Consider the following 12543-nt stretch of genomic DNA (forward strand, 5'->3'; position numbering starts at 1 on the left):
GCCCCAAATGGTATCACTCTTGATGAAAGCCAATGATACTAAATCTAGATTGACTACCTGATTCTTTTTTTGTTTGTTTTTGTTAATCCTCACCAGAGGATACTTTTTTCCATTGACTTTTAGAAAGAGTGGAAGGGAGGTAGGAAAGGGAGAGAGAAACATCAATGTGAGAGAGAATCATTGATTGGTTACCCTAACTGGGGCTCAGGATCGAATCCACTAACCTTCTGTGCTCAGGCTACCGCTCTATCTACTGAGAAACAATGGCCAGAGCTAATACTGATTCTAAATGCAGTTTCAACCTCTTCCAGAATCATAATCTTAATCAGTCTGGAATTGATTTTTAAAAAAACATTTTTATTGATTTCAGAAAGGGAGATGGAAAGAGAGAGAGAACCTGGGGACTGAGTCCACAACCCAGGCATGTGCCCTGACCAGGAATCTAACCTTGACCTCCTGGTTCATAGGTTGCAGCTCAACCACTGAGGCACACCGGCTGGGCCATCTGGAATTTCTTACCTGTCTGATAAGAGCCCCTTTAGAGGAAGGTGTCCTAGCCTGAAATAATTCACTTTTAATTTCTTCATTCCACCTTCATTCTGCCTATAAAAACTAAAACAGTTGATGGAAATGTCATTATGCGATGCATGCCTATAGTTAACTAGTTGAGTGCAACGAGAGTGCTGACAACCATGCAGAGGAACACAGTAAACGCAAAGGTACTTAACTGGGAGGGTGGGGGGTGGAATGAAAGCATTACAGGAACTGTGAAAAGATGAACATAACTAGGGCATACAGAGAAGGAAGCAAGAGGAAGAATAGCTCATAATGAGGTTAGAGAGGCAGGCAGATGCAAGATCACACTGGACCCTCCAGATGATGTTACAGGTTTGAACTTCATCCTCAAAACAATGGGAAATCACAGTATTTTTAAACAAAGGAGTGCTGATCTTTTTGCAAACTGATCTGAACACAGCTAAATTTTTGCTCATGTAAGAGTAAAATGCTTGGTCTCTGACTCCATCTTGTTCAAGTCTGCGTTGTTTCCGTGACCTTCAGGATAACAGCTCCTGCTTAGTCTTGCCTTTCAAAGCTTTGGGGCACTTTGGACTGGTAACACAAGCACTGACCTATAAAGAATGCCCTGACCAGTATTTCAAGAATGTTCTTAAAGAGATGATAGGATTGTACTTTAGTTTCCACGTAGTGCTTACTTCCTATCTGGAAGACACTATGCTGGCTGGTCATGCTAACTACATTTAAAACCATTTGACACTTCACATATCTCATTGGAAATTAGTTTATCAGGTTAGCATGAGCAACTACACACCCTATTTAATGGGTATTTAAAGTTTTGTCTGCTCAAAAAGCACTCTCCATCTTCTGTGGAAATGTCTACCGATGATAAACTTCACTATCCTAGCCAAGGAAGCGGGTATATGACCTAGCCTGGGCCCTTCATTACATTTACCACTTCCTGGCTATAGTGACTGATCCAAAGGATGGGCACATGACCCAAGTTGGGCCAGTCCTCTAGATTTTAAACACTGAAGCTTGGAGAGAAGCGCTTTTATTCCTCAATGTGTAGGCCCCGGAGAAGTTGATGGCCAAACTCCATACCTGTGAAAGAGCCCAAGGAAAAGCAGAGACACTTTGACAAAGTAGGGACAAGCACTGATGAGAGGCAGTGGCAGCTCTGATACACTATAATACTGTCTAGTCAAGACCCTAAGATTAGCTGCACCTCGAACTTTCTGGATTTAGTTACTTCATGTCTTTTTGCTTAAGCTAGTCTGAGTTTTGCAACAAAAAGAGAAGAAACATCTAATGTTATGAAATAAGGAATTAATTGGCTTTCAGTAGGTAGTATCTGTTATCATTATCTTCTAGACTTTAAACATTACTTCTGTCCCACACAGAGAACAAGAAAGCTATATTTCCAGTAAGATTTCATTATTTTTGCAGGGATAACACACATTATATACACAATAAAAGAGTAAATTAAAATCTGTAAACATTTTAAACTGGAAATTTTAGGATTAGAGCAGGGAAGAATTCAGGTCCTCACTTTGTCTTGTGCTACTCTGTTACCATGGACTTATTCTCAGTAAACTGCAATTTCTTCACTTGAAAATTGGGGATGCTCTACATTATTCCTAAGTTTGCTTCCAGTGCTGAAATGACTGAATAATTAGATATAAAAACATACTCCTCATTTACACTATTCCATATTATACAAAGAAAAAAGTTAAATTCACTTTTAAACATAAATTCAACTTTTTTTTTCTCCCCTATTAAGGAGTCTACTCTGGCCCTGGCCAGGTAGCTTAGTTGGTTAGAGTGTCCTCCCCATACACCAAGGTTGCGGGTTCCATCCCTGGTCAGGGCACATACAATAAATCAACCAATGAATGCATAAGTAGATGGAACAACAAATCGATGTTTCTCTCTCTCTCTTTCCCTTCCTCCCTCTCTCTCTCTCAAATCAATAAAAATGTAAAAAAGAAAAGAATCTATTCTGAAAACATATGCAAATCTCAAGGATCACTACCACAAGCAAAAGATCCCTCCAAACAAAAAACTGTGAACCCCAAATGAAGATATTCAATAGAATGAATATTTGGTATAAATTGAATGGTCTCTTAAAAATAGAGGTTTTTCCAATTACTTTTAAGATATTGAAAACTAGAAATTTTAGACTTCTTTCTTTCTTGATTGTGCTAAGGCATGCCTTGTCCTGTTACTAATTTAGATTTCAGAAAATTCTAATTTAGTATTCTGCAATACATTTGAAATAAGCAATAGGTGGGGTAAAAAAAACAACAACATAAAACTCAATACAAAAGTTAGACGGGGGTTAAAGTAAAGTGGGTTATAAAAAGAACCCCAAATTAGAAATCAGGAGACCAAGTTATAAGAATTTTATTATTATACTTCCCTCCAAAGGGCAAGATTTCTGATTTAAGTTTTCAGATTCAAATAAGCCAGCTTTGTAGCTTTGCCTCAAAACAAACAAACAAACAAACAAACACACACAACTACTTTGGGGAACTTTCCCAAAGGAGCATTTTGAACGTCAGACCCCGTATCTAGTCCACATGTGGGGCAGGGGCATGTGTCCCACAAGTGAAATCTACGACACCAAAGATCTCCCTCAAATTGAGATTAAAAGCAACATTTTCCTCGAATTGCTTTGGCAATAAAAGGGGAACTTCATCCCAGACAAGTCCTCGACGCGGACTTGGGGTGGGGGAGACTGCTTTTGCCCGTCTCATGACATTCATTACCCCAGCCCCAGCCCCTCCGCCGGCGCCTGGGGAGGGCAGGAACAGAGTCGGGGCAAGCGCCCACCTACCCCGAGCGGGAGGCTCCAGCCTGCGGTCCCGGGACGGCGAGAGGCAACAGGGCTCCGGGAGCATCGGAGGCTCCCACGGCTGGGGCCTGGGATTCCCCTCGGCCTGTGCGTGGCGGCCAGCGGCAGACTTACCTCGGCGTCTTCTTTGCACTGCGGGAGCGAGGGAAACTCCAGCTTCACGTCCTCCATGATCCCGGCCGGCGGACTGGTGGGTGGGGTGGGAGTCGAGCGATTCGCCAGCCCGACCGTCGGGCGGGCAGCGGCGGTAGAGGAAGGAGGGCCGGTGGACCGAGGGCTGGCGGGCGGCAGCGGCCTTACAACTGACACACGCAGACCAAAGGGTCCCGGCGACTCCGGCGGCGGCGGCGGCGACAGAGGGGCAGAGGAGGGTTGGGCGGCTCATACCCGGCCGCCATGCTGCTGCGGTCTCCCTCCCCCGGAGTCCTCGCGCCCCACAGGCCGCCCAGACTTGGGTACTACCACGAGCCCCACAACCGTCTTCCCTTTTCCTCCGGCCCTCCCCGCTCCGCCCCAGCCAATCCCAGCCCACGCTCGCCTTCGGCCCGCCCCCCGCGGCCGCCAGGTGTCAGCGCGCCGCCGCCCCGCCCCTTCGCGACAGCGCAGCCGCAGGGGGCGGGGCCTCGGAGGGCCCGTGCTCAGCTCACCGGGTGCGGAGGAGGCGGGGCTGCGGCAGGAGGGAGGGAACAACTGAAGGTCCTGGGAAAGGCTGTAGGACCATGCAAACCAGCTGGGCCCTTTCCAGACAGACGCAAATCTCTTCTTGGGTATAAAAATGGTCAATACATCCCAGCCACCAGTAGCTGGAATCCGAAAGGGAAACCATAGTTTCTCCCTTCTCAGAATCCTGCGCAATCTGTGGTGAGGTTACAACCAAGAGTAATGAGTAAAGCGTTCATCTTAAAATTATGCTACACAAAAAATGAAACACCCATCACTTTTAAGCAAATTGAAATGGTGGGCTTAGGTATATGACAACTAGAAAATCTCAAGAAATGGCAAATAGGAAAAAGTCCTAAGAAATGGAATTGATAACTCAGTAAATTGTACATAATACTGAAGAAAGGTCTCTCCCTTTAATTTGAAGTGTATGAATATTTCAAATGATGATAAACTACATGTCCTTCAGTATCTTTTAAAAAGGACTTGGAGTAAATACTATATTGTTAATAAAGATTAGGTATATGATGTTCTCTCTGGACCTAGGGAGATATTGTTATCCTTTTTGTATTTAAACAGATGAGGAAAATCCAGCTTAGAAGAACCCACACTTAAATATTTAAGGTTTGTATACCAAACTGATTCCTGAAAAAACAACCACCACCAAAGTAAAAAAGCAAGTCATTTATTAAATTGCAAATTACAATGGATAAAGTAAAAAGAATCACATGGATATTTGACCTAGACCCCCCAACACAAATATCCTATTACTTTTTATATTGTCACATTTATGAAACACAGTCAACATATAGACAGAAATGGAACTGTTCAATAGTTTTGAGTTTTAGGTGGCTAGCTTCAGCAATCCATTTTTTCTACTATGTAATCTGTTTTCTCTTTTAAAGTTATAAAAAGGCATACAACACGCTGCTAGTTTTGTGTTTGTGTGTATTAATCCTCACGGGAGGATATTTTTTCCATTGATTTTTAGAGTGGAAGGGAGGGAAGGGGAGGGAGGGAGAGAGGGAGGGAGGGAGAAAGTAATTTGAGACACATCCAGTGGTTGCCTCTCAAATTCGCCCAACTAGGCTAGGATTGAACTTACAATCCAGGTCCGTGCCCTTGACCGGTAATCAAACCCAAGCCCTTTCAGTGCCCAAGCCAAAGCTCTGAACACTTAGCCACACCAGCCAGGGCTCTGTTAATAAGTTTTTAATTTGAAGAATGATTGTATAACTAATTACCCAGATCATATGTTTGTTTTTTAGTGTTTATGAAACTGAAGCCAAGTTTCTTTTTTTAACAACTTTAATAAGATAATCTTAATAGATGCCCAATGATGATTTCCTATTGTAATGTTAAATCTTTAACTGTCACATGATATGAGAAAGAACTGTGTATAGGTAACAGAACTTTCGTTTCGAACATTTTTGTCAACATCCCCTACATCAGACACTCAGCCTGGTATCCATAGATACCTATGGAGTCCATGAGTGAACTTGGGAAATAATAAATCTTAAGTTTTAGCATGTGCAAAATTATGTATACTTATGTGCCAACTTTTCTGGGAAGAAGGCCCAGACTGTAACATTCTCAAAAAGGGAACTATCATCTCAAATAACCTAAGAAAACCAAGTCACATTTATTAGCAAATATTACTTCAATTATATATCTACAAGGTTATGGATGTGCTTGTACTATTTCAATTAACTATTATACCGCCTAGTTACAGTAGGTGAAAATTAAAGATTTTCTGAAAGGAGGTATACAGACATGAAGACACAGTAAGATGCTGTTAAGAAAACAGTGTGGATACCGTTTTTGAAATAAAATTAAAGAGCCAACAATCTAAATCAGGGGTGGGGAATGTCTGCCCGCCGGCCTTATTTGGTCTGGCCCTGCCAAGGCATTAGGGATGAGTTAATTAAATGTTTGGCCAAATTAACAACTAATTTTTAAGTTGATAGTTTTGTATGGCCTGGGAATGATGTTTTAAATATCCAAATGGTCCTAGGGGGAAATAAAAGATTCCCCACCCCTGACCTAAATACAACTTTATCTTGGTTATTAAATAGTACACTTACTAAATAAAGAACCTTAAGGACTATAGTAAATGTACTCTTATAAAAGACAAGAATATATGTAGAACTGAATCAAACAGATTTTATTCAACTTTTTAGGATGAGGAAAACAAATGATATAAAATAAGTCATAGAAATGTACTACTATCTCAAACCATTTTCAATGTTTTACAAAATGCTCACACAACAAATATGAAAATTACAACACACTCTTATAACTTCTGCTGCAATAAATGCAACATTAACAAACATACAAATTTCTTCTGTACCAATCTTAAAAGTACAAATACTGAGTTACTAATTTTTGTTATTCACATATATTTTTATTCATGACTTTTAATGAGATCATTGCCAATACATACATTATTTTTCTTAACTTTATTTTTACATTAAGCCAATGTCTGTCATGCAGCCATCAAAATCCTCACAGCAAATTACACAGGTTTGTAGTCTAATTTTGACTCTAGCTTCTTAGAATCAGCCACTTTTCTGACTGCTTTCATGAAGTCTTCCTGTACTACAAAATCATGATCAGCACGAATTGCAAACATACCTGTGGAAAATAAAATAACATGACTGCTTTATATAATATGTAAATCATCCTATATAATAAAAGCCTAATGTCCAAATTGACCAAACGCAGAACAACTGGTGGAATGACCAGTCGCTATGACGTGCACTGACCACCAGGGGGCAGACCCTCAATGCAGGAGCTGCCCCCAGCCCACAGGCCCCAGGCCAGCCAAGGCAGGTGCCAGTGGGGGGCCTCCTCCCCCGACCGCCCCCCAGTGGGAGGTGAACAGTGGCAGTGGTGAGGCTGGCGAGCAGGCAGGCAGCTCCAGGCCGGCCACGGCAGGTGCCAGCAGGGGCCTCGTGATTGCCCCACCGGTTGCCCTGCAGATCAGCCCTGATCACCAGCCAGGCCTAGGGACCCTACCTGTGCACGAATTTCGTGCACTGGGCCTCTACTTTATTATAAGAAAACTAAATAATGTAATTCTATGGAGTAAAACTGAAGGAGCCTAGATTTACTACTTCTGAATAAGCAGTTCTGATTTGTTAAAAATCACTATCACTGTTCAATGAATTTCCAGCTCTCGTGAACATTATTTTTCAAATCAAAAGTTAGAAAACAAGATAATTATCTGAATATTTAAAATCCAAATCACACAACCCCTGCATCCAATGGCATCTTGAAAAAATCAAAACAGCCCTAACCGGTTTGGCTCAGTGGATAGAGCATCGGCCTGCGGACTCAAGGGTTCCCAGTTCGATTCCGGTCAAGGGACATGTACCTTGGTTGCGGGCACATCCCCAATAGGGAGTGTGCAAGAGGCAGCTGATTGATGTTTCTCTCTCATTGATGTTTCTAACTCTCTATCCCTCTCCCTTCCTCTTTGTAAAAAATCAATAAAATATATTTAAAAAAAAGAAAAGAAAAAATCAAAACAAAATCCTGCCAGAAACCCATCATTGTCCCACTAATAGAGAGATGTGGACAGGGAACCTGGAAGGCTGGTCAACCTTTAAGCTCTGAAAAGTCAGAGCCAACCACTCCCTATCTAATTAAGACAATGGTAACTGAGGCAACTTCCCCACCAAATAATCATGTAAATCCTTACTGATAAGATAATCTACCTGTTACTGGAATTACCTAAGGGCAATGGGTATATCCCAAACCTGAATAAAAGGGATGGCAAGGCCAAAGCAAGGCGGTAGTCCTCCCACTAGGGTTGGGCTCCCACTTGGCCCCCAATATTCCCAAATTAATACTTTCTAGTCTCTTTCATTTGTGTGTGGCCTTCTCCAGAACCCAAACCCTGAACCGGAACCCTGAACCACTCGGGACGTGAAAGGGGTTCCCACAAAATCCAACTATAAACAAAACATACACATTTTAAACATCAGTTTCTTAACTCTACAAGTAGCAATTCCTTAGAAGGAAGTAATCCATGTATGGTTGGAGAAAACACAAAACACCTCCAGTAACTCTGACAGCCCTGACTTGTTAATAATCAAAAGGTTAGAGAATAGGAATTTTTAGAAAGTGAACAGTACGCTTTAACAAAACTCAATGCCATTATTCATGTATTAAAATGACCCTAATTATATACAAATTGATATTGTGACTTCCCTATTCAAGTATCATAATTCAATTTTTTCCTTCAAGTTTTTGACAAGTTACTTGTCAAATAATAATTGACAAAGGGGTAAAAGGTTTTTGTTTGTGTTTTTTCTTTTTAACATTATGTAGTTGTATCATGGATCCCAGGTTTTGAGAGGATCCTAATTTCATAAACTAAAGCCAATAAGGTATCCCTATTTACTAATTAAATGAATCCTACTAATATTTTCATTGAGGATCTGCTTATATTGAATTTTCACTTATATAAAATGAGTGGGTTTGAATAGAAGATTTCAAGGGTTAATTCCTATCTTCTTCCCTTTCAAGATTTCTAATTACAAGGAGTCTTGAAAATAGCTACTCTATGTTGTCTTCAGAAATCAGGTGAGTAGAAATAACTGATTTTTTTTTAATACTGAAGTTTTAAAACTTGTTTAGTAGGCTACAACTAAATTAAGCAAGTTATTTTTCCAAACCTTGTGAATCCAAATCATCGTTTAGTAAATGAGTGAATCTGAGATGTAGTCTAATCCAGAAAGTATGATAATCTCTGGGTTTGAAAGAAAGAAGACAACTATAACTGAATACAGTGTATTTTAACCGAAAGGAAGATATGTTAACAAAAATACTCCAAAGAATTTCAATATGTCTCCAGATATGAATGTTCCTGTTATGCCCAGATTTTGTGATCCCCAAAGACCACCAGGGAGCCGAGTCCGATGCAAAAGCAAGGAGCCTTTATTCAAGCTAGCTTGAGCTCAATCCCACATGCATGCGCGCGCACACACCGGCGCAGCAGCGAGGTGGGGAGAGAGAGCGAGCTTCAACAAGACAAAGGTCTTATGGGGGTCTGGGGCAGGGGAAGGGGTGGGCTCCTGAGTTGGCTGACCTCGATTGGTCAGCTCCAGGTCAGGGTTTTATTTCAGGGTTTTTCAGCAGGGACTTACAGCAGGTCCTTACAGTGCACGCAAGCACAAAGGATAGGGAATGATTAACCCATTCCTGGGTCTGAGCTATGCCTTGCTACGGTATAGCCTAATTTGGGCCCAACTGCTTTCCCGAAAGGGAGGTTATTCTGGGGACAGGATGAAAGGCCATGCGCAAAAATGGAGTCTCTGCCCTTTCATTCCACCGTTAAAAAGCTAAAAGCTTTGTTGGAAATAGCTAAAGATCATTCTTTTATATATGTTGAAAAAATGGAGATCATCATAATTTGATGGTATCAGCCTTTAAAATTATGACATTCCCAAGGACAAATCTCATGCAATGGGGATGAGACTTGTGTTTGGATTCCATTTTAACTAAAGCAATCCTTCGGTAATTTGGTCAGTGGAGATTTTGGAAAGAGAATGTCATAAATTACTTCAAGTAGTTCACATGATAGTTTACCTCTTAACTATTATTTTTTGTTCATTATTAAGTCTTTGTGAGCATGATTTACTCTGATTCATACTGAGTTTCTGGATCTGAAGATCTCTGATTCAGATACAGAGTCAGAGTATACCTACAAAGATACTCTTATGGAAAAGCCATGCCTTTAAATACTGTGTGAATTTATAAGAAATGTTAAAATAAGGCCAAAGGTGATATGGAAAAAGAGGAAATCACACATTGTAACACTTATAGAAATCAATTTTTTTGATTTTCAGATTCTATGTGGAGGACGAAGACTTACTGACTCTTATGTGGGGTTTTAAAGCCACTTGGAACCAGAAATAAAAAAAGGATCACACAACCATAGAGAAAATTATATTTAAAATGATTACATTTACACAAGTTGTATGAACACAAAATTCCTAAATCAATCTTTCAAAGCTGACAGACTAGCATCAGAAAACATGTCATCCACATTGGAGCAGATTCCTCTGGTGCTGACCTAGTCTCATTTCAGCCACGGGTGTGGGTGCACAGTTCTGTATAGCCTCAGACTTACTTCAGGGGACCAGTATTCTATCACATGCATGTCTTTCCACACTCTACCCTAGGCATCCAGAAGTACAAAAGAGTTAACATTCCCAAGGACAAATCTCATCCAATGGGGTGAGGGTTGGTAAATAAATGCCCATCTCCCAATATTTCAGCTGGGTAATGCTAAATGGCATTCTGGTATGTTTCTCTGGATTTCATCAAAATCAGTCCCCGCCCCGCCGTTGCCTAGAGCAGCTACCTCAATGTTGCATCCTTATAATAGCATTCCCTTTTCCCATCTCACGTGCCCTGTTCCCTCCTGCTTCTTGGAATCATTCCTCCCCCCGCCCCCCCCGCCAAAAAAAAAACACAAGCACCCAACTCCTTACAAAGCCCAGGCTCTGCTTTTAGACAAACTCAACACATTTTGAGCAAATTAAATCAAATCAATAGCAAAAATTATACTTTAAAAGCATACCTGCTTCAGTACAAACATTTCTCAGGTCTGCTCCATTAAAACCATCTGAAAGCTTCACAATTGCTTCATAATCTGGTTAGGAAAAAGCACTGGAAATTAATTTTTTTAAAAAGATCTGTTTTTGATTTATGCTCATAAATGGAAAATTTAAACTGAAGAGCCTACTTTGAATTTGATCAGTTAGGCATCATCTCTGTTAATATTACACAATACTAACAACCAAAAACTATATCCTGTTAAGTAAACCAACACCAAGAAGAAATAAACATACTTCTGAAACTTTAAAACCAAGAAATATCCTCAGTAAACATCTTAAGCTGTTTTTATGCAGTGAAAGTTATACACACGTGAACTTCAGATTATCTGTCAAGCTATAACTCATTAAAACTGTAAACAAATATTTAATTTGAATAAACCAAGACACCAAAATCAACTGTAGCAACAATGGAATTTAATATCATAAGCCAAATATAAATATACCAAAAATAGTCATCAGATATGGAATTTCCAAATGCTAAATTAAGCACCGGTAGCTTTTCTGGCTTTTGTGTAGACTCCAAGTGGTATCAGATCTATGATAACAAAGGGACTATTAAGTGACCTTTCTATTCACATGACAGACTTAAAATGAAGAACTGATAGCAGTAATGGACTTGCTATGGAATAGGGAGAGAAATAAGAGTCAGCATAGACTACAATGTGAGTAACTCTGATGGGACACCCTTTATCAGGCAATCTAGAGTATGTCGATCTCTATTAGAAATCATACAGATATCCCAGCCAACATGGATGAGCCTCGACCAATGAACCAGAAAGTCACGGTTCGATTCCCAGCTGGGGCATATGCCCAGGCTGTGAGTTCAATCCCCAGTGTGGGGCATACAGGTGCAGGCAGCCATCAATGGTTTTCTCTCATCATTGAAGTTTCTCTCTCTCTCTCCCTCCCCCTTCCTCTCTAAAATCAATAAAAAGAAAAGAAATAAATCATACAGATAATTCATTAATTAGTTCAATCAGGCCCAAATTATAAACTTCCTGAAAATAGTGATTTCCAAGGTTAACACAGTATCTGATACCTAGCAAGAGCTCAGTATCGGAAGAAACCTATTAAATTGATAGTTTTAGTTCAGTTCATCTTTACAGCTCAAAATTCTTTCATATGAGCAATGAAAAAATTAAGAGGTAGTAATCAACTATTAGTAATTATTCTGGACCATTAATTTCTAAAGGGCTTTTAGTATAATTACTAGATTTCCGTAGTCCAGGGGTCAGCATACTTTCTGTAATGAGCCAGATAGTAAATATTTTTTAGGCTTTGCAGGCCATATGGTCTCTGTCAAAACTACTCATTTCTGCCCTGGCTGGGTGGCTCAGTTGGATGGAGATGTTATGGGTTTGATTCCCAGTCAGGGCATATAACTGGGTTGCAGGCTTGATCCCCAGTCAGAGGCAACCCATCTATGTTTCTCTCACACATTGATGTTCCCCTCTCTCTCTCTCTCTCTCTCTCTCTCTCTCCCTCTCCCTCTCTCTAAAAATCAAAAGCATATCCTTGGGTGAGGATTAAAGAAAGAAAAAACAGCTACTAATTTCTACTATTACGGTGGGAAAGCAATCATAGACAAAATACAGATAAATGGTTGTTAAAATTAATTTTGTTATTCTACAAAAATAGAAGGCAGAAAGAATTTGGCCTATAAGCCATGGTTTGCTGGCCTCTACCCTAGTTTAGTCTCTCAAATCTATAGAAAACTATTTTGTAACTTGTCCTCTGTCCTCAAATCTCTAACATTCCTTTCCAATCTTCACTCTGTACTTGCTTCCTATTTCATTCAGAAAATAAAGGCATTCAGAAGAAAAATTCTACAAGTTCCTGCCATATTTGAGAACCTGTCATCATCAGCATCTATAATATTCT

The 12543-nt window shown here is 40.3% G+C and overlaps 2 protein-coding genes and 1 long non-coding RNA gene across 10 annotated transcripts in view; 1 reads left to right on the forward strand and 2 right to left on the reverse strand.

The window, feature by feature from the left end:
* STYX (serine/threonine/tyrosine interacting protein) overlaps window positions 1-3877 on the reverse strand; it is a 94476-nt gene extending 90599 nt beyond the window's left edge. For all 6 annotated transcript variants that reach the window (XR_008556096.1, XR_008556095.1, XM_054716060.1 and 3 more), the window contains exon 1: window positions 3488-3877. Coding sequence is in view for 4 of the 6 variants with exons in the window: in XM_054716060.1 (XP_054572035.1) it covers window positions 3488-3544 (57 nt within the window). In the remaining 2 variants the exon portion in view is untranslated. The remainder of the gene's footprint in view (window positions 1-3487) is intronic.
* Window positions 3878-4062: 185 nt separating this feature from the next.
* On the forward strand, window positions 4063-9969 carry LOC114230640 (uncharacterized). The gene is made up of 3 exons (XR_003616579.2): window positions 4063-4234; window positions 8567-8623; window positions 9889-9969. It is a non-coding gene; the product is annotated as an uncharacterized LOC114230640 (long non-coding RNA).
* The window catches only part of PSMC6 (proteasome 26S subunit, ATPase 6), a 30981-nt gene continuing 24614 nt past the window's right edge, over window positions 6177-12543 (reverse strand). For all 3 annotated transcript variants that reach the window (XM_028141760.2, XM_028141759.2, XM_008139049.3), the window contains 2 exons: window positions 10626-10697; window positions 6177-6667 (listed from right to left, as the gene is read on the reverse strand). In XM_028141760.2, coding sequence (XP_027997561.1) covers window positions 6549-6667; window positions 10626-10697 — 191 coding nt within the window. In that variant the 3' untranslated portion in view covers window positions 6177-6548. The remainder of the gene's footprint in view (window positions 6668-10625; window positions 10698-12543) is intronic.

This window comes from Eptesicus fuscus, chromosome 5 (assembly GCF_027574615.1).
Source record: "Eptesicus fuscus isolate TK198812 chromosome 5, DD_ASM_mEF_20220401, whole genome shotgun sequence".
In the NCBI taxonomy this organism is placed as follows: Eukaryota; Metazoa; Chordata; class Mammalia; order Chiroptera; family Vespertilionidae; genus Eptesicus; species Eptesicus fuscus.